The sequence below is a fragment of the Lithobates pipiens genome, unplaced genomic scaffold (assembly GCF_037356315.1).
Source record: "Lithobates pipiens isolate NorthernLeopardFrog02 unplaced genomic scaffold, aLitPip1_a1.2 Scaffold_25, whole genome shotgun sequence".
NCBI lineage: Eukaryota > Metazoa > Chordata > Amphibia > Anura > Ranidae > Lithobates > Lithobates pipiens.
The window spans coordinates 16,910,255-16,938,076 of record NW_027507787.1 but is presented as its reverse complement, the minus strand read 5'-3'; the positions used below and the strand labels follow the sequence as shown (position 1 = coordinate 16,938,076).

General features: G+C 43.4%; 2 protein-coding genes and 1 long non-coding RNA gene across 6 annotated transcripts in view; 2 read left to right on the top strand and 1 right to left on the bottom strand.

Annotated features, from left to right (window-relative positions):
* Nucleotides 1–11,945, bottom strand: part of CUNH8orf76 (chromosome unknown C8orf76 homolog) — a 37,018-nt gene extending 25,073 nt beyond the window's left edge. The window contains exons 1-2 of one of the 3 annotated variants that reach the window (XM_077454144.1): nucleotides 11,697–11,945; nucleotides 2,436–2,531 (exon numbers count right to left, since the gene is read on the bottom strand). In XM_077454144.1, coding sequence (XP_077310270.1) covers nucleotides 2,436–2,531; nucleotides 11,697–11,798 — 198 coding nt within the window. In that variant the 5' untranslated portion in view covers nucleotides 11,799–11,945. The remainder of the gene's footprint in view (nucleotides 1–2,435; nucleotides 2,532–11,696) is intronic. The other 2 variants (XM_077454145.1, XM_077454146.1) reach the window with 2 other exon arrangements.
* On the top strand, nucleotides 3,850–10,743 carry LOC143930130 (uncharacterized). The gene is made up of 2 exons (XR_013262720.1): nucleotides 3,850–4,385; nucleotides 9,091–10,743. It is a non-coding gene; the product is annotated as an uncharacterized LOC143930130 (long non-coding RNA).
* A 65-nt stretch (nucleotides 11,946–12,010) lies between the features above and the next one.
* Nucleotides 12,011–27,822, top strand: part of MINPP1 (multiple inositol-polyphosphate phosphatase 1) — a 117,402-nt gene continuing 101,590 nt past the window's right edge. Inside the window, exons 1-5 of one of the 2 annotated variants that reach the window (XM_077454142.1) lie at nucleotides 12,011–12,088; nucleotides 14,680–15,399; nucleotides 20,852–21,049; nucleotides 22,293–22,393; nucleotides 24,123–24,256. In XM_077454142.1, the coding sequence (XP_077310268.1) occupies nucleotides 14,787–15,399; nucleotides 20,852–21,049; nucleotides 22,293–22,393; nucleotides 24,123–24,256 (1,046 nt within the window). In that variant the 5' untranslated portion in view covers nucleotides 12,011–12,088; nucleotides 14,680–14,786. Of the gene's footprint in view, nucleotides 12,151–14,679; nucleotides 15,400–20,851; nucleotides 21,050–22,292; nucleotides 22,394–24,122; nucleotides 24,257–27,822 lie in introns of both variants that reach the window. The other variant, XM_077454143.1, reaches the window with a different exon arrangement.

The following is a 27,822-nucleotide window of genomic DNA, read 5'->3' as shown; positions in this document are numbered from 1 at the left end:
CAAATTAGGGGCAGGCTTTTAAGAGCCAAAAAAACTCTAAATGCACCATCGTGGAGCCACCACAGCTGGCCTAGATTTAGATTACCTGGTGTGCATTTGCTGACCAGGGGAAACCTGTTATTATTCCTGGAATTTCCAGGTTCCTGTAAACCACCTGGTAATCTTCCCATTAACTGTTTAGGAATGTTTAGTGGCAGGAACGGCTTGTAAGAGACTGTGCCTAACAGATCGCACCTCTTCACTAGATTCACCCATATGTATTTTATTAGGGTTTATAGTGGTAGGCTGGTAAGCTAGTTTTGCAATAACCACAGCATCCGATTTACAAGGAAGCTGTGTACACTGGTCTAGCTGAAGCGTCTGGGCTTTTTGTTCCCAGACACAAGGGAAAAGATAGTAGCACCCTGGATTGAGGGAGGGAGTCCTATCTCAACACCCTAAAACCACCTGGCTTTTATTTGGGATTCTGCTGCTAAGCACCCAAGGCAAAGGAAAGTACTTATTGCTTTGTTGTCTTTCCCCTTTTTTGCCACAGCCACAGGGCACGCTTTTCCAACCTCAGGAGACACTGAAGGAGGAGAATAGGGGCCAATATCACCACCTTCCAAGTTGTCCCATCTGGAGAGCTGCAAAGATAGGCTGTGTGTCTCACACTGCACCAGTATACACACACCTCTCCTGGGACCCAAGAGGGAAAAGCCAGGGCCAAACCTTTTTTAGCCGTGTTCAGATCTAGCCTGGCTATCCATATCCCCCCCCCTTCCTCATCTGGGCAAGAGGGAGTGACTGCGGAGGTAGGATAAGGGCACTAGGTCCCCCATCAGAGAGGCTTTCCTGGGTGAGCTCCTCTGTCTCAGGGCCCTGGGCCATTGACTGCCCAGCAGCATCACAGTAATTTTTTTTTTTTATTTCAATGCCAAAGCTTCTTATCCTGCCGATTTATTTATGCATTTATAGCAGAAGGGCTTTGAGTGAGACTTGGGGAGTTTGTCCTTACAATACCCACACTTTTTTGGAGGAGCTATGCCCTGTAGCGGCAGGAGGGTGTTTATCTGGGGCCTACTGGGCTCCGCCTGGGACTCCAAGATAAGAGACATAATATATGTATAACATTATATGTCTTCCCCCAGACTGTGGGCTTGTACTGGGGAGGGAGGAAGGGTAAGTTAAAGTTCAGTCTGTCCTGACTCTTCCAGGATTCTTGACACCAAGAATCTGGACTTTCTTACCCCCTTCCCCACCTACCTTTCCAAGGGGGTTGTACTCACCGGGCCCCAACCTGGATCTGCCCGCAGTAGTTGCTTTCCCTTCCTCTTGTTCCAAGAGGAGGTTAGCAGGGTCCTGGGCTGCTGGTACCACTGGTGGGGCAGGTACAGCCGGCCGACTGCTTCTAACCTTTCTCTGCTCTCCACACTTCTCCGGGTTGCGCTGTGACTCAGGATGATGCGGCCGTGCCTCAGAGAGAGGCTTGGAAGACAGGACTTTCTGAAACTTCGGCAACGAGGAGAGCGGCTGGCAGTGGAGATTCAAACAGTCTCAGCAAAGGCGCGCACTCCCTGTGGCCAGAGCGCTGGTGCTAACTTGGGGGCGTCCTGCGAGAGAGGACAAGCCTGCAGGTTAGGTCTTCCCTCCCTGGTTTCCCTAAAACCTGTCTCAACAGGGGACCATCAGACCCTCTACGATCATTCGGTCTTGCAAAAAAAAAAAAAAAAAACATGCTGCTGTGTTTGGGAGAAACACAATCAATACTGAGGATCAAGGGGAAGGGTGGGGACTTATAACAAAGCTGTCAAGTGATTCTGTTTCCTGTAGGGAGAAGCCCTCATCTCTCAGGTGTGCCGTCCTGGAAGGTGATAGGAGAAAAACGAAGTATACTCACTGTAAACAAAAAAATATATATCCTCTTGTACTTACCAATCTTTATACATCTTCTATATAAGCAAATAAAAACAAAATATTGGGGACTATTTTTTTTTTTTCATCATCATCATATTTTTTTTTGTGATTGTGTGTGTTCCTTTATTAATAAAAAAAAAAAAAAATAAAAAAAAAAAAAAACACAAACACCACATTCTCTGCACCATACATAAATGCCCTCTTTACTTGGCAATGCCTTCTCTGTCAATTATATTATTTTTACAGACTTCATAATGGTTGGGATTTACAACTGCAGTGACACATTAGAAAATCTAGAGGGGACTCAGAAAATCAAAAACGGATATGTTAACACTACTGACAGACAGCATCAAATGCCTCATTTTTATTTTGCCTATAGCTCCGCTTTAAGCAGTTTGCCATATTAAGTCAAAATTAATATGTAAGAAATTTAAAAGTAGCTGCTGTAAAGGTAATACATGATTACAGAACTGACATGTCCCTTTAATAAATAAACATTTATTTCAAAAATTCATTTTGATTGAGTTTTGCAAACCAACCAGAAAGTTTTTCTGTCTGTATGACCAGTCTGCCCGAAATTTCAGCACTGTATGCTCATCGGTGGGGTCATCACCTTTCACGTCTCCACTGAACCACTGTAAAAATGAAATAAACCATGTTGTTATTTCTACCCACCTTGCTGCAGTGTCACCACATACAAGCACTCGTAGCACCCAACTGTCTAGGATTGCAGACATGCACACTTAAAAGCAAACCATTCTGGGAAAAATCAACAGATTTGCGTTTAGTACTCTCTTTCCCCCTAATACCCAGCAGCATATACTTACCTTTTATTTCCTCTAGTGCCCCTCTGTTCAGTGTCAGGAGCTGAAGGAGCTACTCTGAGTATACAACTTACTTCATCAGACAGTGCTGCACCAATCAGCACTATCACACAGGAAGGCCTTAGCCCAACTCCAGAAACTCTAAGCTTATACAGAAAAACCTTGGACTGCGAGCATAATTAGTTCCAGAAACATGCTTGTAATCCAAAGCACTTTAGGTGCCCAGTAAGCAAGTGGTTAATGCATCCTATTATTCATTAAAGTGAAAAAACGAATGGCAGTCACTGGCCCCCCAGCCCCCCCGTTTAACTTACCTGAGCCCTGTAATTCCCATGCTGTCCCTCTGTGCACGGGGTCCCAGCTCTTGAGCCATTGGCTCCTGCTGCTCCCAATCAAATCCAATGATGCGGGAGCTGAGGACAAGTCCGGCATTTGTGTCTACGGACACAAATGCTGGACTCGGGAGCGCGTCCGCAAGGTAATTTGGGAGAATGCTTCTCCTAGGGCAGGGGTGTCCAAACTACGGCCCTCCAGCTGCTGCAGAACTACACATCCCATGAGGCATTGTAAAACTCTGACATTCAAAGACATGACTAGGCATGATGGGAATTGTAGTTCCTGAACAACTGGAGGGCCGTAGTTTGGACACCCCTGTCCTAGGGGGTTAACTGAAGTGAGGAGGAGCTGACAGGGGACCCCAGAAGTCAAGGATCGGGCCACTCTGTGCAAAACGAGCTGCACAGTGGAGGTAAGTATGACATGTTTATTATTTACTTAAAAGGGGAAGAAGAGCCATTACAGTCACTTGAAATCTCTTGCAGAGTGGGCACAGCCCCAGTATAAAGGGAGGACTTTACATCTTTTCAACCTCCATCCCCAAAATCTTAAAAGACTTAATTTTTTTTTATCCTGCCGCCATTCTCATCTAGGCTAGAACTTTGTGTACCCCATTCCAGCACCATCCTATGTTAGATATCCCGAGGCATCAGCTTACAGGCAGGAGGAGGGCACAACTGGTGGCATGTCATTGGGGCCAGATCCCAATGACAACAAGAAAAAAGATGGCAGCATGGAACCCAGCGTGTGGCAGCAGATCAGAGCTGGACAATGCTGAACACACTGGTGTAAGGATTGAGGTATGTTGAAACAAAATGGTTGACCTTATGTCTTATATTTTTCTATCCTTCTCTGTAAAATCCACACTCGTCATCTATTGTCACGTACTCATCAAGAAGAGGCCGCATCAGCCCTAAAAAGCAGTCTACGCCCAGAAGATTGTCTTATCAGCTGATAACACCCGGAGAATTGTCTTTACTTTGAAAATGTTGTTTTTTTTACATTTGCTGATGTTTGCCCTTTTCTGTCTATAAAAGATGTAATAAACAAGCCTCAGAGACACAGTCAGTCAGAGACAGTTAGAGTTAACGACGGACTTCTGAGCAGAAATACTGAATACTTCTGTGTCTCTTTGCTCAGATAAGAACTCTAACTAACAATTGGGAAACGGTAACATAACCTGACAAATAGGTGACTTGTTGAGGTCACACCTAACATTTCTGGCGCCGCGAACACGGACTCGCTGAAGAAACTACAAGAGGCGAACGAACATAAGGACGGAACAAAGAGGCTGGGCACATCAAAGAACCACAGACAAATCCTGCGCAGGTAAGAAAAGCTTTATTTTCTTATAAACTCTGTGCTTCTTAGATTTGTGCCCACCTGATCTGTCTGAATTGTTCTTCAGGTAAAACACCAACCTCTGTAGTATGCGGGTCTTGAACTTAATATTTTGGCTTATGTTACCGTTGTTTCTTGTCTGTCTACTTGTCATCTGTCTGTTGTGAATGAGATAAGCTCTGTTTGTATGGTGTGAATTGAAACATATATCATCCCAATGGGTAACGGAATGCGCCCTTAACTCGTAAGAGTACTTTGGGGGTCCGACACTTAAGTTTGATATACGCTTTTTGATTCATGAGCCTAAAAACGGGTTGAAAGTATAAGTCCTGACTGCCTCAATAAAGCAGGAATAAGAAACGAATGCTGAGAGATTCCATGGTAATGGGAAGGGATAAGGTCTCCACAAAGTCCCGGAGATCTAGTCATATGTGTTTGGCCACCAAAAGGGAATGCTTGTATATGTTGTAGCTGTCAGTCTGGTCATAATATTTGTCAGTTGGCTAGCATATAAGGTAATTCGATTTCAGAAATCTCATCCAGGAGAGGTTTTTAATATTTTGGCACCCTAGGAGGAGAAGGCAACGAGACACTTAGTAAGTGATCCAAACGCCACCTAGGCAGGACTGTCAAAATGGGCCAGACACATGGTAAACCCCAGGAGGAATCTCAGAAATGTTATGCTGTTAAAGACATAATTACAATGTTGTATGGGAAGGATAAGGCACAGGGCACAAATAGGATTCTCAAGAAATTGGGGATGGATGGAGAAAATGGGCTAAGTGTAGAAGGTTGGGAAGAAATAAAGAAAGACAGACAGGGAGAGATATTGCAGAACAGATGGGTATCACAAATACAATGTTTAATTAAGGTTTCCAACAGGGCTGAAGAGGAGGGATGGGAGTATTGTCAGGAAAAGGGTGGATGGGATATGAAGGTCCGACACAAAAGTCTTCCTTCTGCTCCCGGCGATAGGGTTAATACGGGAGATACTCCACCTCCTTATAACCCTACCACACCAGGTAGCGAAAGACCAAAACTTTATCCTTCCTTAAGAGGAAGAGGATGGGTATGCCGAGTATGCGGTACCCAGAACACAGACTGGGCACAGGAATGTGTGCATTGCGGCGCTCAAAGACCAGAGCCCGTAGCTCCAGTCCATAGTCGGACTAGGGTAATACAAGTAAATAATCCAAATGCGGGTCAAGCAGGACAGCCACCTACAGTGACCCGACAAGTCGTTCTGAGGACATGGACACCTTGGTCGGCTGACACTCTTATGGCATTAATACAGAATGCTCCTGATCCCGTAGCAAAACCTGCCGCATTCTGTAGATTCGTGACACAATTACTAGACACACATGAAGCAACTTGGCAAGATGGGGAAGATTTGTGTAGACATAAAATGACACTAACGATGTTTAATCAATTTATGAATGAAATTGCTCCACATAGACCACAAGGGGATCCAGCGGCAGATCCGCCAGGAGTACATCCCCGTCATATAGACTCTAGACCCCTGTTTATAGCTCAGTTACGAGAATTTTGCCAAGGGAAACAGCAGGAAAGGGGTTCGACAGCGCCCATAAAACAGGCCCCAGGTCAGACTGTTACAGAATTTTACCTCAACATGGAAAGCATGATGGCTGACGAAGGTCTAGATTTAGCCTTACCCGTCACCATTAGGGCTTTCAATCGACAGTTTATGGAAGGACTAGTACCCCAAATAGGTGACAAACTGAAGGCATGTACTCCCGAATGGAGAGCCATACGGGACAGAGGAACATTGTTGCAGAAAGCACAAGGCATAGAGGCTGATTTAGCAGAAACTAAACCCAGAAGGACACCGGGAGTTAACACTGTTGCCCGGGTCAATGAAGGAGGGAATTCCTCCCGTAAACCTCTTACCTGTTATTACTGCAACAAGGTGGGACATATAAAAAGAGACTGTAGGAAAAGGATAAAAGACGAACAGGAAGGAAACACGGACAGAGACACGAGGGACTACAGACAGAGGCGTACCAATGATAGGGACGATCCGACCGCATGACTTGCCCCAGTCCTAGCTGAATCAGAGAACAAAATGCTCCACATGTTGATGAAGGTGGAAGGTAAACATATTCCTTGTTTGGTTGACACAGGAGCGTCACGCAGTCTGTTGTCTGATTCAGTAGTCCCTCCACACATGACGTCCCGTGACACCATACCCATAAGTGGTTATGACGGTCTTTTGTCCGATGCCCCGCTGACTAAACCTTAAAAAGGTAAAAATAGGGGGAATGGCAACCGCCTGACACTTGTGTATTGTTGCAATATGTAGATAACCTATTGTTATGTTGTCCAGATAACGATACTTGTTTAAAAGCCACCCTATCATTGTTACAATTCCTGGCTGAAAAAGGGTGCAAGGTGAATAGAACTAAGTTACAGGTATGCCAGAAAAAGGTTGTCTCTTTGGGCCACTGTATATCCCAGGGTACTCGACATCTCACTGAAGACCGAGTCCAGGCCATAAGACAAATGAATATCCCACGCAATTTTAAGCAACTTCGTATGTTTCTGGGAATGGTATCATATTGTAGACAATGGATACCACATGCCAGTTCTCTGATGCAGCCATTATATGATTGCTTGAAAATAGTACCCTATGTACTCACAGAAGCAGGTCATGAATCTTTTAGCACCTTAAAAAGGTTACTGATTTCGGCACCTGCGATCGGGATCCCTGATTATACCAAAACATTTCATTTGTACATTGCTGAAATCACGGGACACGCAACAGGGGTGTTGACACAACAACACATCAAACAAAGGCCGGTAGCATACTTCTCGGCGGCTCTCGATCCTGTCTCTAGAGGATCACCGTCCTGTGTACGAGCAGTTGCAGCAGTGTCAATTATCATTGACAAATCCTCAGAAATTGTCTTAGACAATCCTGTAGTGGTACATATCACACATGACATACACGCCATCTTATCACAGGTCCAACCAAAACACATATCAATGGCAAGGCAGCTGCGTCTACAATGCACTTTGCTCCTACCCCCCAATGTTACCTTTCAGCGATGCACTTCTTTTAACTTAGCACAGCTTTTACCATTACAGACAGATTTGACAGGGGGGAGTAATGATGATAATGGTGTAGATACAGCACAAGATACTCAGGATTCTGACACACTTTCATTTCAGGACATAACATCTGATGAACACGATTGTTTCCAACTTATGGAACAAGAGATCACGGGGTTCCCACATGTCACAGACATACCCATTGCAAATGCAGAACACACACTGTACATAGATGGTAGTAGATTTGCCGATGACAAAGGTAAATATCACACAGGTTATGCTGTGGTAACGGACACACAGGTAATTGAGGCAAAGTCACTACCAGCACACATGTCGGCACAAGAAGCGGAACTAACCGCTCTAGAGAAAGCCCTAGAACACTTGGAGGGACAAGAAGGGAACATTTACACTGATTCCGCATACGCCTACGGTGTGGCACATGATTATGGCCACATATGGAAAGCTAGAGGTTACCTTACAGCAGCAGGCACACCTGTTAAACATGGTGAAGGAATCAAAAGAGTCCTGAACAATCTTCAAAAGGTTATAAGAGTAGCCATCATGAAGATAGCGGCACACACGAGCGCAAAAACAACTGAGGCAAAAGGAAACGCATTTGCAGATTTAACTGCAAAGAAGGCAGCTCTAGGGGAAGTAAGCCCTGAGACCTTAGCCACGGTACAGGTGAGTATGCCCGAAACCACATGGCAGCAGCTAATCGAACTACAGGAACAGGCAGGGGCTATTGAGAAGGACCGTTGGGTTAAGGAGGGAGCTGCACCAGGCCTTGACAATGTATGGAGAGAAGGAGACAAAATATGTCTACCCGGTTCTCTATACCCAGCAATGGCAGCGGCTGTTCACTTACCCACTCATGTCAGCTCCAATTCTATGTATAGGATTGTAAGCCAAGGATGGCTAGCCCCTGGATTCAGTAGTACTGCAAGGAACTACTGTGCTGCATGCCAAATCTGTCTGATTAATAACCCAGGACAGAGAGTGAAAACCCCACGTAAACATCAGGTCCGGGCCCAATATCCCTTTCAGAGACTGCAGATTGACTACATACAAATGCCTAAGAGCGGCCCCTTTGAATTTGTTCTCGTGTGCATCTGCCTATTTTCAGGCTGGCCCGAAAGTTATCCTGTGAAATCAGCTACGGCAAAAGCCACCGCCAAGAAACTGATTACTGAGCTGATACCTAGGTTTGGTCTCCCAGAAACAATAGAATCAGATAGGGGGACACATTTCACGGGAGAAATAATGCAAAATGTGATGGCAATGTTAGGGGTTCAACAAAGTTTTCATACTCCTTACCACTCACAGAGTTCAGGATCAGTAGAAAGAGTAAATGGTACAATCAAGCTGAAAATACAAAAAGCTATGCAGGAGTTGAACAAACCATGGCCTGAGTGCCTAGCTTTAGCTTTGTTCTCTATTAGGTACACCCCAACAGGAAAAACAGGGTTATCCCCATATGAAATACTGTTTGGAAGTGCACCTAGATTAGGTTTATATTTTCCTCAAAGTATGCAATTACAATGTGATAGTTTAACTACGTATGTAATACAGTTGCAACAGCGTCTGACTAAAATCCACAAGAGTGTGTATTCTTCTCTTCCAGACCCTAATTCTGTCACAGGTACTCACGATCTACAACCAGGAGACTATGTGTATGTAAAGAAACATACCAGAAAGACACTGGAACCAAGGTTTGAAGGTCCTTTCCAGGTGCTATTGATTACAGCAACCTCAGTGAAATTGGAAGGGAAACCTACCTGGATCCACGCTTCTCATTGTAAAAAGGAGCCAGTTGGCAAATGACAACATGTATCTTTTTATTGTTTCAGTAATTCTGGCTAATAGTTTGGTTACCTCACAGAATAAAATACACAAGGATGAAGGATTTTCTAAAAAAATGTTATTACTGAAGTTTAAATATGCTTATGCCCAGAAGTCAGGATATGAGAAATGTTGGATTTGTAGCAAATTACACCCCAGCACAGCAAGTATACCACTGATGGCAGTTCCTATAAACTATACTGACCTTGCTAACAGTAGCACTGGGAAATAATATATATATCTGTTGTGAGGATAAATGTTATACTTGGATACCTAGAAGGGCTCAGGGATGGTGCTACCTCGCAAGTTTAGTACCAGTAATGGGAGTAGTAGGTGATGAACGAGGTGATCACCTATTAGAAGCTAGCATGCACCCTAGATATCCCCTCAGGTATCGTAGTAAAAGAGAAATATTCCTGAAGAAGGACATGGCATGGGTTTGGTTCCCGTCCTGGACAGGATGGGGTATAGACTTAATGAAACGACTAAATAATTATACAGGAATTATTAATGATGTTTTGGAGAAAAACTCTGATGACATTACTAAGTTAAATCTGGAGACCAGAGCCATCAGACAACAATTAGAATTACATGAATTAGCAATTGAAAGTATGAGTGCAGCACTGACAGGACTCTGTGAAACTACTGAGGACTATGAGTGCTGTACTTGGATACATAACACCAGCATTGAGGTACCTGATTATTATGACATCATTGCACAACACCGTACGGAAGTAAAGAATTTACAAGAGAAGGCCCGAAATATTGGTCGCGACTGGGATCCGTTTGGTGGAACTTTTAGTTTCTCAGGGTTATTCTCTTGGGTTAAGAAGGCAGCAATGACGATTATAGTGGTGCTCTTATTCGTATTTTTCTTTTATGCATGCTTTAAACTGCTCATATGCTTTTGCAAGAAAGCCAAGGTAAATGATGCGGAAAAGATGGAACTTTTGTGAAGATAGGTAGATTTAGTTTCTTGACATCACCCATCTGTCAGAAAAGCCACTCTTCCTGAATTTTAGATGTTGGTACTGTCCAGGGGGATGGGTGTATACCCCTCTGACAACTCGCGGTCAGGGAGAGTACTCTGGATATAGGCTGACTAGAACTTGTTCAGGTGGACCCAGGGCAAGAGGGAGGGGTGATGTCAAAGGGGGAAATGTAAGGATTGAGGTATGTTGAAACAAAATGGTTGACCTTATGTCTTATATTTTTCTATCCTTCTCTGTAAAATCCACACTCGTCATCTATTGTCACGTACTCATCAAGAAGAGGCCGCATCAGCCCTAAAAAGCAGTCTACGCCCAGAAGATTGTCTTATCAGCTGATAACACCCGGAGAATTGTCTTTACTTTGAAAATGTTGTTTTTTTTACATTTGCTGATGTTTGCCCTTTTCTGTCTATAAAAGATGTAATAAACAAGCCTCAGAGACACAGTCAGTCAGAGACAGTTAGAGTTAACGACGGACTTCTGAGCAGAAATACTGAATACTTCTGTGTCTCTTTGCTCAGATAAGAACTCTAACTAACAATTGGGAAACGGTAACATAACCTGACAAATAGGTGACTTGTTGAGGTCACACCTAACACTGGGCATGTACTTAATGCGAACATCAGCCTGCAACAAAACATTAAGAGGGGACCGATAGCAAAAAGGAGGGGCATACTAAAAGGAATGACAGAATGGAACGCCCATAGAGAATGACGGGACAGAATGGAACGCCCATAGAGAATGACGGGACAGAATGGAACGCCCATAGAGAATGACGGGACAGAATGGAACGCCCATAGAGAATGACGGGACAGAATGGAACGCCCATAGAGAATGACGGGACAGAATGGAACGCCCATAGAGAATGACGGGACAGAATGGAACGCCCATAGAGAATGACGGGACAGAATGGAACGCCCATAGAGAATGACGGGACAGAATGGAACGCCCATAGAGAATGACGGGACAGAATGGAACGCCCATAGAGAATGACGGGACAGAATGGAACGCCCATAGAGAATGACGGGACAGAATGGAACGCCCATAGAGAATGACGGAACAGAATGGAACGCCCATAGAGAATGACGGAACAAAAAAACTGGCCATAGACGGATCAACGTTTGGCCAATTCAGCAGGGACATATTTGCGATTTGTCATTTTCCTTGCATGTAGAGTCAGCAATCAAACGTAAACATTATATAATGCATGTTAATTCTAATAGATAAATATAATTTGAGGTGATATGTGGAGGAGAGGGGTGATGAGTGTATACTGTAGATGGTGTTTCTGCAGGAAGATGATCAGTGAGCTCCTCATATCACACATTGCTCATGGTGAGGTGTAGAAGAATGGGAAGTAGGACGAGGAGGTGGAGTGAGAAGTGTGATGTCTGACCTGAGGCTCACATTGCTTGGCTGTATAGGACACCTCTCTCCCCGCACTCCGGTCCCTGCTCTCTGAGAACACCGAGTCCTCAAAGCAGAAGGCAAACTCCATGTTCCCTACGAACTACAATACAATGAGCACCGCATTGTCCAACATTCCACAAATTCCGCCCGGAAACCAATCCACGCACAGCAGTTCCTACACACGCAAAAGTACACGCGCTTTCGTTTACGAGCTCATCCTGCGCATGCGTCAGTGCTGGGGCGCTGTTGACAGGTCTGTGCTGAGTTCTGGTAGCGCATGCGCTGTTATGTAATATACCGCTCAGCGGAACGCATGCGCTGCTGCAGTGTCTGTGCTTAGCTGATGGTCATATGTGGAAAGTTGTGGAGCTGATTCAGGTAATTCACGTCTCATAGGAAGCCGGTGCCTGGTATGTCACTGAATGTATATGGGGTGAATGGTGAGTAGGGGGCTCAGCTTGTGTGTTAGCCTTGTATTTTCATGGAGGACTGGATCTGCCTCTGACAACCCCATTGTAGCTGGAGGCAGATTACCCTGACAGACCCCCCTCCCTGTCTGTGCACAGGGTCAGGCTTTGTCAGCAGTATTGAAATATTTACAGACTGGTTAAAAACCATTCCCTGCACTTATCAATATATAACTCCTTCAATATGAGGGGGAAACAAAGTAACAAAGTAGATGTAATTGCAAAACTTTTATTGTTTCATTTAAAGTGTTACTACTAAAATGTTACTAAACCCACAACAGTAAAATCAGTGTGTATATGCAGTAAAGCACGCTTGTTATACTCACTGAGGAACCTAAGGGGTTAATCCTCTGCATTGTGTAAAATGGCTGTTTGATCCTGTCCACTCTGATCCATGGTTCTACCACAGTCCTCTATCCATCTCATGATAGTACAGAACCTTGGAGTCACTCTGCACATGTTCAGTTGGCTGTGTAATGCTAGAGTTTTTTTTTTTTTTTTTTCTTGGTAGGGTGCACAGGGCCAATCAACAAAATCCAGACAGAGGGCCAGGGGTCATGCTGCCTATCAGGACAAGCAAGGGAGAATGAAAACTCCTCTTACAAGCTTTAACCAGACACTGATAGAAGTCACAATACTGCTAATGAATAAAGGTATTAAAGCAGAGTTCTGCTTAAAAAAAATAATATTAATTAAAAGTCAGAAGCTACAAATACTTCAGCTGCTGACTTTTAATAATCGGACACTTACCTGTCACAGGGTCCAGCGATGCGGGGAATAAAGCCCCGCCTTGTCTCCCCTCCTCTCTGCGGCGCTGGCATTGTAACTGTGGGCACCCGCCTGTGGCTTCACAGCCGGGCACCCACTGCGCATGTGCGAGCCGCGCCATAACTGGCCGGGCAATCATCTGGCACCTGTGACGTGTCCCAGATGATTGCTGAGAGGGACGGTGGAGATGTGATCTCCCTTCCTGTGCCGGGAGGAAGTGGGAGCTGGAACCCTCTGAAAAGACGGTACCGGCTCCCCCTCTTCTCCCCCCCCCCCCCAAAAAATGACATGCCAAATGTGGCATGTCAGGGGCCCTTAAAGCGGAAGTAACATTTTTGTGTGGAAGTCTGCTTTAAGCATGTATATATTTACAAAAAGAATTGTATTTCTGTGTACTGTGTGAGACCAGATATAGTGAGTGCAGGGTCCTAGATTTGGTTTGTATTGCTGTCTGTGTCCCCGATCGGGAGATTCCCCCTATTTGTCGTTTACCATTATCATTGAAGGAAAAAGAAAATAACATGTTTTTGGTTGTCCCCAGAACAGGAATAGAGGGGAAATCTTCTAATGGGGACAATTCGCTTTGTAGGGATTTCCTCTCTAAGACCCTATACACACTATACAACTTTTGTTGTCCGATTTCCTTGAGGGGGAGGGGGAGGAGGAGGAGGGGGAGGAGGAGGAGGAGGAGGAGGAGGACAGAGGAGAGCTTCAGATAGCAGTGGATGACTGAGGCACGTACACTGACCAGTGTCAGGGCTCAGCAGCCCTGATATATCGTGGTCAGTGTAGAGGGAAGAGTAGAAACTGGCAGGATCAGCCAGGTATTTTAGGTGATAGAGGGGGCCAAAATACACAGCACAAGTACTGTGCTGTATAACATGCATTAAAGGAACAGGATCTTTATTTTTTTTAGTTAAAAAACGCTTTAATATATCTCTTCCTGATTTTTGTTTTTAATTATCAAAAGAAAATATTGATTAAGTTATGTTTTTATCCCTTTAGCATGACCCGCCACTAAAAACATCCCCATACAATGTTTCTACTCTTGATGTGCATGAGGATACCACCCATATGTTATATGTTGTTTGTACCCGTAGTAGGGCCCAGAAACAAAAGTGCACTTTTTTTTTTCTTTTAGGCTGGGTTCAGCAAAAGATTGAGAGCATGTTCTCAGTTTTTCTGTCAGAAAAAGTTCCTATCCGAAAATGCGTTTGTGTGTATGCAAAAACTTACGCATGCTCAGATTCAACTACGAGACAGAAGCTATTGGTTACTGGCTATTGAACTTCCTTTTTCTAGTTCCGTTGTACTTCACCGCATTCTTGATGGTTGGAATTTGGTGTGACCATGTGTATGCAAGACAGCTTGAGCAAAATCCCATCGGAATTCCATCTAGAAAACCATCCAAGCTTTTTCCGACCAAAATTCCGATCGCGTGTATGCGGCATAAGGGGTTGATTCACTAAAACTGTAGAGTGCAAAATCTGGTGCAGTTCTGCATGGTAGCCAGTCAGCTTTTAATTGTTCCATTAAGCTTTGACAAAAAAACTGGAAGCTGATTTAATTTTGTTATTAAATATGGTAATCAACTCCTGTTTCATCAGTTCAGTCACGTTTTTTCAAAGAAAAAACGGATCAGTTTACATTAGTTTCTCATCCATTTCTTTTTAGAATGTGTATTTGAATGGAAGTCTTCTTACATGTGTTTATTTTACTTGTTCTTATTTGTAGGACTTACCATAAATGAAGGAAGGCTAACAGCTTATTTACTATATACATGCTGCAGACTCCTTTCTATACTGCCTGTAGACCTGCAACGCTAACTGCTTCCTGTAACCATGAGTTTAATGCTCTGTGAATACAGAAGATATGCCCCCAAAGCTGCCCAGATTCTTCTCATCTCTGTCACATGGTTCTGCAGCGTTGGTGGGCTCTCTACCAGCGAGTCTTCCAGACTAGCTTCTTATTTTGGAACAAAAACCCGATATGAAGAAGTGAATCCCTTTCTTCTGGTGAATCCATTATTGGTTTCCAGAAAGTATGATCTACTGCCCAATACTTGCACACCTCTTCAGGTTGTGTCAGTGATCAGACATGGTAGGAGATATCCAACTCAAAAACAAATAAAGAAGATGAAGAAAATATATAACCTAATTCAACAAAGTGAAAGCAATTCAGAGCTGGTGAAGGAGCTACAGAGCTGGAATATGTGGTATGATGACTGGATGGATGGTCAGCTGGTAAAGAATGGAGAGGAAGACATGAAGAATTTGGCTTATAGATTGGCTTCTCTCCTCCCATCTCTCTTTACCGCAGACAAACTCGAGAAATGTAAGATGTCCTTCACCACCAGCTCTAAGCATCGATGTGTAGACAGCACAAAGTCTTTTATCAAAGGTGTGACCCACAACTACCTCCAACTCCCAGAACTGCCAGATACTGAGCAGAAAGGTAAGCTAAAGATGTTGTTCTTTTGAATCTGTCTTCACTGCCACCAAAATTATCTACAAGTGCTGTTGGTCTGTGAAAGCCTGTGATTTTTTTTTTTTTTGGGGGGGGGGGGGGGGGCTGTAAAGCATTGCACCCACAATCGGCAGATCACAGGTGTAATGCCACAGTCTTGCAGACTGTCAGTGTAGCTGTCTGGCTGTACCTCCTGATACAGGCAGGCAGTTGCTGAATGGCAGAAAGCTCAATGAACTACCTAGAGAGCTAAACAGTGCCCTGGTAGTTCATTGAGAACTACAAGCCGTCAACCACAAAGGCTGTCAGTACTCATAGTTCATTGATTCACAGAGATCTGTGAATATGAGGCGGGTCGTGTGGGTGCAGTGACAGGGGAGAAGATCCCCTGCCCACTGTCACAAGGAAGGGGGATAGAGGAGGTAGATGCTGAACATGTTACACCCTAGAAATCGGCTTAATTTGTTCCTTATATTTCTTTATTCATCTCTTCCTAAATTCTTCAGTGAACACCTCACTGTTTTCTAATGCCTATATAAAAGCTGTGTATACAAATGGGTTCAACCACTGTAAAACCTTGGGAGCCATAACCGGACCCCATAATGTAGGTGTCAGGTCACCTTGAGACCAGGTGACAGATGCACACTGAAGGGATCAGGAGTGCACCGCAAGGTTGTGGACCCTACGGCTCACTGATGCGGACGGGAGTCAAGGTGATAAGGAAGGTAGGGCCGCTGAAATGCCAAGACGGATCCCATGGGGGTTAGAGCGTAAGATTCCCTGGGGCGCGGAGTCTAAGAGCCAGCAGGTGTTCACCAGAGCCTCTAGTGGTGAGGATAGACTGGGCTGCAACTGGCTCCAGGTCGCGTCCCCCAGCTCGCACCCACAGTAGGCAACAGGTGGATAGGGATAGTGAGGGATAAAGCCAAGGTCGGGGCCACAAGCAGACAGGGATAGTCAGGATCACAGGCAAACCGGGATAGTCAGAGACACGCCAAAGTCGGTAACAGAACAACAGAAGAGCACATGGCAGGTAACAGGAAGCCAAACACACAAAGGTTGATCAGCAGGGTTGGCCTGCAGTGCACAGGTTAATATAGAGTTTTCTGATAGGAGCTAGGGTGGAGCCATGCCAGAGGATGGATTACAAAAGCAGTCAGGTGAGGGTCTGCTGGTCTCTAGAGACGAACACATGGAGACAGGTAAGCAGACAAACTCTATTGTATGACCATGACAGTAGGGATGACCTATAATGTTGCTTTGGACAATTGATCCTGCACTGACACACAGCTTGGCACTGGTGCAACACGTTGAGTCTGCTGCAGGGTGCCATACAGGTCCAGGAGCGTAGTCCATCGCTATGGAACTCAGTCCCTAAAGACCCCTTTAAGGGTATGCCCACCACTATCAATAATCAATAATCAAAGCCTGGACTTTATAAACAGTCCAATGTCATTCATGGATAAGCAAGATACCCTGTATCTTTGACCGTTACTGTATAAACCTGGCTATGTTTGGAATGTATTTACTTCAGTGTAAACATTTCAAATTTGGTGATCAAATTAAACCACTTAGAGCTCGGTCTCAGGTGGACAACCAGGTGTAACATCACACCACTGACTTACCACGTCTTCGGCCTAGAGCCCTTTTAACCGTTATGCACGGACAGTATGCAAATATGGGGCCTCTCGGCAGCTACTCCTAGGCACTGAGAGGCCGCATATTTGCGTCCCAATTTGCAGACACCATTGCACACTCCCGACAGAGTTACTGGCGGCTAATGGCAACCCCCGATAACTTCTTGTGATCAGGAGCTTTCCGATCATGTGACAACCAATCATAGCGGTCACATGATCATAAACCCCCACCCCGGCCTGCTGGCATCTAAAACCCCTTAATGGGCCAGGAGGCACTTGCACAAAGGGGTGAAGGTATGCAGGTTCTTCATCCTGCCCTTTTGTCTTGAGGATTTGTTGCAGAACAGCCTACACCTGGGTTTCTGTGTACTCCTACTGGACATGCTTACACTATCTCCTGCTCTCTACTCTATGAGTACCCAACAGGGGAATATCCCCATTTTTAGCTATGCTAGAGTTTAGGTGAAAAGGAGCCAATTTAAAACCGCATGTGGATTTTTGCTCTGCCAAAGGTCCACACAACACTCAGAGTGACGATGTGCCCCTTGCAGCAGAGCAGGAACCGGTTTAACACCAGTCTCTGCATCTGATTCTAGCTCTATTTCAGGTATGCAACAAGCAGCCTATTTGACTAAAGCGGAATTTTTGCATATATGTCACATTTCTTTGGACAGATTACAGCCATCAGAAAAACAGATTCCCTGTTTGTTCCCTCCTTGGGATCTCGTGAGAGGCACCCTACTACAAAATCTACCATTGCACTGTGGATAAGGAACTTTGATTGCAAGAGCTTACGCTCAATAAAAAGCATCTTACTGTGCCCCTCTGTGCTCACTCCACCAGATCTGTAGTGGTTTCCTGGGCTTTTTGACACCAAGCCTCTGTAGCTCAACTATGTATGGCTACCAGGGCTTTTTAGCACCAAGTCTCTGTAGCTCAACAATGCATGGCCAACACCTGGTCTTCTGCTCATACCTCCTCAAAGTTTTACCAGATGGATGTCTGATCTCCTGTGGAGCTTTTGGCCGCAAGGTTCTTGCAGCAGTGCTATGAACTGTTTTTTTTTTTTTTTTTTTTTAACCTCTGCTGTGCTGGGCCTGGAGGCAAAGTTCTGTTTGCTTAGTTGCCTACCCATCGTTTACATAACATGGGAACACCCCATGGTGTATGAATGTGTTGCCTGTGACCTGTACTGTGCCATTAGGTTAAGAAGCATTATGACTTGCCTAAGCCCTTGTACACACGGTCGGACATTCCTACCACAAAATCCATCTGATTTTTTTTCCGGCGGATTTTGTCCGAAACTGGTGTTGCATACACACGGTTGGACAAAGTTGTTGGAAAATCTGATCGTTCGTAACGTGATGACGTTTTTTAGTTACGATGAGGCTACGTTCAGGCTAGTAGCCAATAGCTTTGGTCTAGGACAGGGGTCTCAAACTGGTGGCCCTCCAGCTGTTGTGAAACTACAAGTCCCATCATGCCTCTGCCTGTGGAAGCAATGCTTGTAACTGTCAGCCTTGCAATGCCCCATGGGACTTGTAGTTTCGCAACAGCTGGAGGGCCGCAAGTTTGAGACCCCGGGTCTAGGAATTTGATCTGAGCATGCGTGGCACTTTGTCCGATCGGAATTCTCTGATCGGATCATGTTGTCGGAAAAATTTATATCCAGCTCTTAAACTTTGTTGGTCGGACATTCCGACGGAAAAAGTCAGATGAAGCCCACACACGGTCGGATTATCCGACAACATGGTTCCGACCGGAAATTTTCCATCGGAATGTCCGACTGTGTGTACAAAGGCTAAGAGTTCCAGATCTTGGAGTACAGGACACAGGCCAACCTCCCTTCTTTTCCTTGGTAACACGGCTTTGCATGCTACAAAACTGCCAGGAGGACTCCTAAAGTGAGGTAGGGTTATAGGAAAGCCGTCCATTCGACGGCCCTTTCTCTAAAGCTTATTGGTGTCCAATCACCTGAAGATACTTGCCTGTAATCCATGGTGCATGAATATGTTGCCTTTGTCCTGTCCTGTACTGTACTCCAAGATATTGAATTTACAAGAAAGCCAAAATTCCCCGTTTTTTTCTTTTCTTTCTGAATAGGTGCATTTTTGAAGGATGTACCTATAAACATACAAAACAAAAGGGCGCAAAGGCCTAGTGAATTACCATCATCATTTTATTGAATGTAAAACCAACTGAGTGCATACTCAATAAAGAAAGCCAAGGTATAAAAACGTACAAAACCCAGGATACAGATCAGTGATCCAGAACACTCGGGGTCCTCACATGAATCAAACTACCGCTGACGCGTTTTAGACATGTCCTCTTCGGTTCTTCAACATTTTTATACCTTCGCTTTTGTAAGGGACATGTCCTCTTCGGTTCTTCAACGTTTTTATACCTTCGCTTTTGTAAGCTTGCACTCACTTGCTATTAATTTCAATAAAATGATGAAAGTAATGCACTAGGCTTTTGTACCGTTTTGCTTGTTTATAATTTTTCAAGATTCCCTGATCTTGAGAGGGCACGTTGGCAGAACATTTACGTTTTTTGGTCTGAGATCTGATAGCTATCATCTTACAGTATCTGTCCAGCTTCACGAGTATCCCTGAGCGCTACAGTGTCAGTGTTGATTTTCTTGTGTAAAGGATTTACCTATAGCAGAAAAACAAATACTCCTGCGCACAATTGAGTACCAGGTGGACTAAAGTTTGTGGTGGAAGGTGCCTCGGGCCTTGCTGCCCTCAAGGATATGATAGTAGTCAAAAGGGAAAGAAGAAAAAGGGCGCACCAGCCTTGTGCATTATCTTTAAACATCTTTTTATTAACAATAGGATAAAAAACGAATCACAAACATGAGATAGTTTGAAGTACAAATGATCTCCAAAGGACTGCAGTAAGTTGACTGACAAACAGACTCCAGATGGTAAAGCAGGAGATGTCAAGGGCCACTGCCGGTTGATGTGTTTCGAAGGGATACCTTCTTCCTCAGAGCCTAGGATTTACCTATACCTGTTACTGTTAATGCTAGCAATGATGATGAATATCACATGGTTGGGTGCACCCACTGTATGACCATGGAGGCGCAGGATTTCAGGTGGAATCTGATGTAGTATTCAAATGTGAGGCAAAATCAGAGTCAAATGAACAGATAGGGGAAGCAAAAGGCAAACAAAGTTCAGAAGATATGCCAAAGTTTGAAGCAGAGTTTGAATACAATTCAAGTTCACCAAGACAATCCAAGTAGTGAAGTAGCCATAGGGCAGTGATGGCGAGCCTTGGCAGCCCAGATGTTTTGGAACTACATTTCCCATGATGCTCATGCACTCTGCAGTGTAGTTCAGCATCATGGGAAATGTAGTTCCAAAACATCTGGGGTGCCAAGGTTCACCATCACTGCCATAGGGTTATAAGCTAGATAGAACCTTTTGATGTATTATAGTTCTTTTAAGAATTCCTGATAAAGGCAAGAGTGCACTGTCCCACGTCCTAACCTGCAGTATAATGGTCAGCAGTTGGCATATGCTCAAGGCTGATCATTATAATTATTTATCAAGCTAGCAATTCACATATCCCTCTGTAGTTTCTAGTGCTGTGTGTTTTGTGAAGTCATGTTAAAATATAATATCTGTATTTTTGTGGATATAGATTTAACTGCTTGCGTTTTTATATGTATGTGATTCTGCAGCTTTCACTTGAAGTCTGTGCCATTTTGCTAAAGTTTCCTTTCAAAGAAAGCATAAGTTATGATTGAAAGAATACTGACCTCAAACAATAACACCTCCTTTTGTTTTTATCAGATATAACATGTAGAGAGCCTGTGGTGAATGACACTCTCATGCGTTTCTTTGACCATTGTGAGAAGTTTGTGGTCCAGGTGGAAGACAATGACACAGCTTTGCGTGAAGTGGACAAGTTTAAAATAGGACCAGAAATGCAGAAAGTAATAAATAAAGTTGCTACTCTGTTAAGTGTTCCTAAGGATCAACTAAACGCTGGTAAGCAGATATTTATATTGCTAAAGTACTCAATTAAGATGTATATAGGACAATTGTGAACTGTCATTTGTACCTTTTTGTTTACACCACCTGGAATTTCTTGATGATGAGAGGGTGTGGCTTAGTAGCACAGCAAGTCTGACACACAGGTGAAATATTGCTTCATGATTCATGTGTTCTTATTGCTTTTATCATTTTCTTTTTAAATTTTTTTTTTTAATTGAAACTAAGAGTTGCAAAAAAAAAAAAAAAAGCTGTACCGTGGTACTGAAGGCAGTGTTATACGTGTCAGTCATGCCTCTGTAATGGAATGGGCCATTTGTAATAAAAATGTGGACCAAAAGACCAGCAAGTAGTACAATAAGGTAATGCTCACGCTATAAAGTATACTTTCCATTAAAGATCACTGAAGCTACATGGCATGGTCAGTTAAATTCGTTTTCTGCTATAAAGATCTGATTATTCACAGTAAGGTCCTTCCGAAAATCCTAATTATCTAGCGGTCTTCTGATACTTTGGCTTCAAAATATCCTAGGGCAGTGATGGCGAACCTTGGCACCCCAGATGTTTTGGAACTACATTTCCCATGATGCTCATGCACTCTGCAGTGTAGCTGAGCATCATGGGAAATGTAGTTCCAAAACATCTGGGGTGCCAAGGTTCGCCATCACTGTCCTAGGGGGTCTTGATGGGGGGGCAACAATACAAAAAACTTTTTTTAATTGGGTTCAGGGAAAGCTAGAACCTCTATCTTCTTGGTTGGGAGACTTTTTGTCACCTCCCAGGAAGGAAATTACTGCAATGCAGCTATTCTCAACCATGGTTTTGTAGAACCAAAGGTTTCTCCACAATTTGCTAGGGGTCCCTTGAGTTATGGCTGATTGATCCCCCTATCTGATGGTGCCTGCATAATTCTAGGCCCAACTCCACATTGCAGATTTATTTAACTGTCTGTAAGGGCACCATTCTGACCACCGGGGTAACCGGGGACATTCTTCCAACTGACTATGGCTCTTCAATTTCATTCATTCAACTGATTACTAATTTTAGCAGGGGAGACCTGAAAATTATTCCTCTGGTCTAAAATAGTTGAGAGAGGCTGTTGCAAGGGGGCACCGACGTCAGTAAGAATCTGGTGAAAGATCTAATTAGTATCAGACCACGTTACATTTTATCCTACATTTTCATTTCAGCTTTCTATTAACCATACACACTGACTAATCTGTCCATGTCTTTGCTGTAGATTTAATCCAAGTAGCCTTTTTTACCTGCTCATTTGAATTGGCCATTAACAACACTGTGAATTCTCCGTGGTGCCGCCTGTTTGATGAAGAAGATGCAAAGGTGTGTTTCGGCGCAGAGAAGTGACTCCAAGGTTGCTGATTATGGGTTGTTTTTTTTGTTTTTTTTACATAATTTTTTGTTTGTATGGATAAACAGATATTTAAATTTTCTGAACAAACCGTAAATTTACTTTAAAGTGGTACTAAAGGCAAAATCAAAACTGACATGATTCAGTCTGTTACTAGCATTAAAGTAGTATTAACCCAAAAACAAATATTTATTATATTGCAGCTTACCTATTCTTATATGTGATGTCGTCTTCTTCTATTTTCATCTGGTGATCCAGAAAGGAAGTATGTTGTTTTTCAAAAGCCGAAGCTCTGTTGCAGTTACAGGGATGTGACAGACCATTTCACACTGGCAGTAAAAGTAGGCGATTGTGGCGTGTTTTTAATGCTCCTCGCATGCCTAGTAAAGCAGTTTGCAATTGATAACATGGGCAACGCACAGAGCTGTTCACATTATCAACACAGGAAGTGCTTGCATCGCACCGCTGTGCTTAAAACAAAATTAAGCTACATGTGGAGTTTGGAAGGAGTTGAAGCATCTCAGCCCCTTCCATTCAAATCCGTGGTAACGCGCCATAAGCATGCTGGCATGTGTTTGTGGCTGATTAGGCCTTTAGCATATGTCGATGCACATAAAGCTTTTTGGGTAGTGTTTTTAATGTGGGTCAAATGGGCTAAAAAAATGCTACAGGTGCGTTTGTTCGGCTTCAGTATTTTAAACCAGTCTGAATAAGGCCTAATAGTGGCAGGAGTGCTTAAAATTATCACATTTTATTAATTTTATATAAAACCCTTTACCCCAAATGGGGAAAAAAACAAAACTGCTGTAACTCATTATAAAGTATTAGCTGGAGTTTAGCTTCAATTTGTTACTGTATTTAAACCTGTTAGTACAACTAATACTCCCCTCCCCCCCATACTTACAATGCTGCTGTCCAAAGGTGCCCCCTGTGCTCATTCATCCAGAGGGGAAAAAAATATGAATTCAGTCACCACATCTAATGATTGGTAAAAATGCAATACATTACTTTTTGGTTTTGGGTTTAGGCCTCTTTCACACTTGTGTGACCTGAAAGTTGTGCAATTTTTGCCACCCACAACTAGGATGCGACTTGAAGCAGTAAAGTAAAAAAAAATTACTTTAGACATTGGTGGCAATGTCTTGTGGATTGCAGTGCCATTTATTATAAAGGATGCCCCAACACACTAATCCAAAACACTTACAATGCAGCGTGTTGTGGTGCATTGCATCAGAGGAAAAAAGAATGCATGTCCCGATTTTTGCTGTGTTGTAATACATTGGCAGGCTATTAAAATATTAAGGTGGTCTGGGAGAGAGGAGCTGGGGGAGCTTTGCTGTTAAGGGAGCTCATTGGAACAACTTTAGTGTATTACTGAATTTTGAGGATGAATGGCCACAAAGTGCATGTAGCTACAGAGGTCAATAAGGGTTTTGTGTCCCCCCCCCCCCCCTTTTTTTTTTTTTTTTTTTTAAGCTCTGTTCCTATTTTTCAATTTTTTAAAAGGTCATGTCTTCATGATTTTCTAGCTTGTGTACACGTGAATTAGTCTGAATCAACAAATAGCTTTTCTTCAGAAATTAAGAAGATCTGACCTGCAGAGATATGAGAAACCCTGCTTAAGAATGGTGTAGTCTGTAGTTATATCAACTAAAAGACCACACCAGTGTCTAAATGAATCTTATGTGTCTGTCTGCATAGGTCCTAGAATACCTAAATGACTTGAAACAGTACTGGAAACGTGGCTACGGGTTTGATATTAACAGTCGGTCCAGCTGTAACCTGTTCCAGCATATCTTTCAACATCTGGAAACTGCAGTCTCTGAAAGCAAAAGGTACTTTTTATGGTTCTGTCAACTCTGTTTAACCCATTCATGATCAAGGTCAAAAGAAATCTTAAATCTTAATAGATATTATTTTGTTTTATTATCAAAAGGGAAACTGTCCCAAAATAGATTTTCACACCTTGTACACTTTTTCATGCATAACAAAAATGCATGTTGTTCCAAGTGGGACTTAATACTGTTCCTAAACTGTAGAACTTCTGATCTGTTGGCCCGGTTTGAGCCAAAGGCCCCACTGAACTACAAGCAAATTATGAACATTTGTCTGTGGAAAAACGTGAACATTTAAAGAGTCTGCACAGTCCTCAAGGCATATGATGGGTAATGAGCATGAGCACGAGTTATAGTATGCATTGTAAGTTAAGTGACTTACCTTAAATAGGGTCTGTGGGAGAGGGTTTTTTTTTTATTTTATTTTTTTTTGGTCTTAAATGTAGAACATTTTAAGAAGTACTTAAAGCGGAGTTCCACCCAAAAATTGAACCTTCTGATTTAAGAGAAGGTGATCCCCTGACATGCCACATTTGGCATGTAATTTTTCTGGGCGGGAGCATATACCCTCTTTTGAGAGGGTTCTAGTTCCCACTTCCTTCTGGCTCACCCTTCACGCCGGAAGGAAGATCACCTCTCCCCCCTCCCTCTAGGCAATCATCTGGGACACGTCACTGGTCCCAGATGATTGCTTGGCCAGTCACGGTGCGCAGCTTGCACATGCACAGTGGGTGCCCGGCTGTGAAGCCACACCCGGGCGCCAACAGTTACCATGCCGGTGGAGGGGGAAAAGAGCTTCAATCCCCAACATCGCTGGGCCCTGGGAAAGGTAAGTGTCTGATTATTGAAAGTCAGCAGCTGCAGTATTTTGTAGCTGCTGACTTTAACCTCCCTGGCGGTACGATTATTTCAGATTTTAGGTGCTGAAAGCGGTACCATTATTTTGCATGGAAATTTGGCGTTTTTATATTGTAGGCCTGTAATTCTTAGAAATAATTCACTTAAATCTGTCCAAACAAGAGTATAATAGACATCCTGGGTATGATAAAATTTGAAATATCAAATTATGAGAGAGAGATTAAAATAAATAACTATAAATAATTATTACTAATAATATAATGATAAAAATTATTCAATAATGTAATCAAATCAAAAACACTGAAATATGCTGAGTTGCAGAATTGTCGCTGTCATTACTTTTAGTGTTTGATGACGAATTTCCCCACAAATTACTATCGCTCAATTCTGCGAGTGATTCTAATTTTATTATCGCTGTTTTCTAGCTGGTCTATAACCACTTTTGATGTAAAACTGACATTTTTTGGTTGCTATGGACAATCTCCAGTTTCCTGGCATAAAGAATAGTATTTATAATATAAAAACTGCATGCAGGACACGGGACAAACCACTAGGGACAAAGGGGATGTGTAATTTATTTGATACAGTACTGTAATCTGTAAGATTACAGTATACTGTATCTATACTGTGTATTTTACTTTTTCAATTTGGCGCCGAACTCCGTCCCTGTGCGTCGCAACGCTCGCAGGGAACAGAGCTCGGCACTGTGACAGATTGAGTGGAGGATGGCTCACAGATCACAGCCGGGGGGTCATCGATAAAAAAAGCAATATGGGGAGCAGGAAACGCTAGTCCGACGCGTTTCGACTAATAAACCTTCTACTGGGGCATCTGTAAGGGTATCCACCGTTTTCTATAATAATTTCTGGCTGTGAACGGAAGGCTATACATAGTTTATACCAACGGAATATCTGGACTCACGTTTCACATTATTCTGTCATAGTTGGACTTTTCTATGTTTTATACTGGTATTTTAGCACAAATTTTTTTCGTATTCTTCATGGGATTGCACAACATGTGATATGTGTGCCGTCTCTTCAAATCTTTCACTACCAGATCATTTGGTGATTTTTATTTAGGTTTTGGTTGAATTTTTTGACATCACAGCGCTACATTGTTTGTTACCATCTGTTTTACATGTTGAATTATAAAATCAGAAGTGTTCTGTCAGATTAGCAAACCTGTGACATCAGCAGGTTTGCCGCTGCTTTTAAAATTGAACATCTAAACAGTCCGCCGGATTTCTAAATACTGTATTTGACCTTTTATAAGCTCAGTTTACTGTTAAAAATAAGTGTGAAATGCAAAACTCCCCTGGGTGTAACAAGATGTCTGCTTGTGTGTCCATTCAAAGCACCACGGCTGTCATTGGCTCAGTGATTTTGATTGAAAGCAGCGGGAACCAATGGCACCCACTGCTGTGTCTCAGCCAATTAAGGGGGAGAGTCCAGGACAGCTGAGGCTCTTGTGAAACATTGATGGCTCAAGATGGGGCTCAGGTAAGTATTGGGGGGGGGGGGGCTGAGGGGGCTTCTGCACACTGAAGGTTTTTGATCTTGATGCATTAAGATACAAAAAAAAAGTCTGCCTTTAGAACCACTTTAAACCAGTGACAATGTTTACATGATAGCCTTACTTTTCTTGCAATTTGAAATTTTCTGCCCCAGTGATGTCACAAAATCTTTGGAAAAGAGTACTCCTTCCTCACGTTGGGAGGAGGACTTTCTGATTTGCTGCACATTATATCTATTTGGGGAAAGAACTAAATTTCCCTTTATGCAAAGGGAAATGGAGGAAGTCACAGCCAGCGTGTGCACTGAAACTGAGGCAGAGTGGAGGGTGGGGTTGATGCAGAGGGCTGTACCTTGGGCACAGCAACCTGGCCAGCTGCAGCAATATACACATTGTGGGCAGCTCAGACCGGGAGTCTAAGACCGCCAAATCCACCCACTACAGCGAGCAGGTACATAGTTGCGTCCCTGCTTGCTGTACAGAACTACAGTGGGGCAGAGACCGGTGGCTGCAGGGCATACACAGCATAGCTTACAACGTGCACATTGCATTTCTTCAAGATGACATAGCGGGGAAAGAAAACAGCAGCATATTCTATTAAAGTATGAAAGCATCATTTACTGCCAGCTAATAAATTTTCTGCCCGGAGTTCTGTTTTTAGGTTGGACGAACGTGTTTCAATCTGATTTTATAGTCTCCTCCTTTTTAGATTTATAATGACTATACAGCTTGATAGACTGGAGTGTGTGTGTGTGTGTGTGTGTGTGTGTGTGTGTGTGTGTATATGTATATATAATATTGTTTAGGTAGACCCCCACACTTCTTATTAAAAGCTCTAAATGAAACTCTAGGAACGAACATATCTAGTTTGCTTATTTGTGATCTAATAAATATACCATTGAAAGTCTTTATCTGTACGAAAGGTGGTAAAAAAAAACTACTCTTTTGGCCCAGTAAGGCCGCGTACACACGCGGGGACTGTTCGCTCAACTTTGTCCGTCAAACAGTTTCAGCGGACAGTCCGCTCAAAATTAGCATGGACGGACTTGCCCACACACGACGAACGAACAGTCCGCTGAAACCGTGCGCGATGACGTGAACGGCACGTACGACGGGACTAGAAAACGACATCCTATACACTGCAATGCAACCTTCGGCGTGTAAATTCTTTCTGAGCATGCGCGAGACTTAGTTTG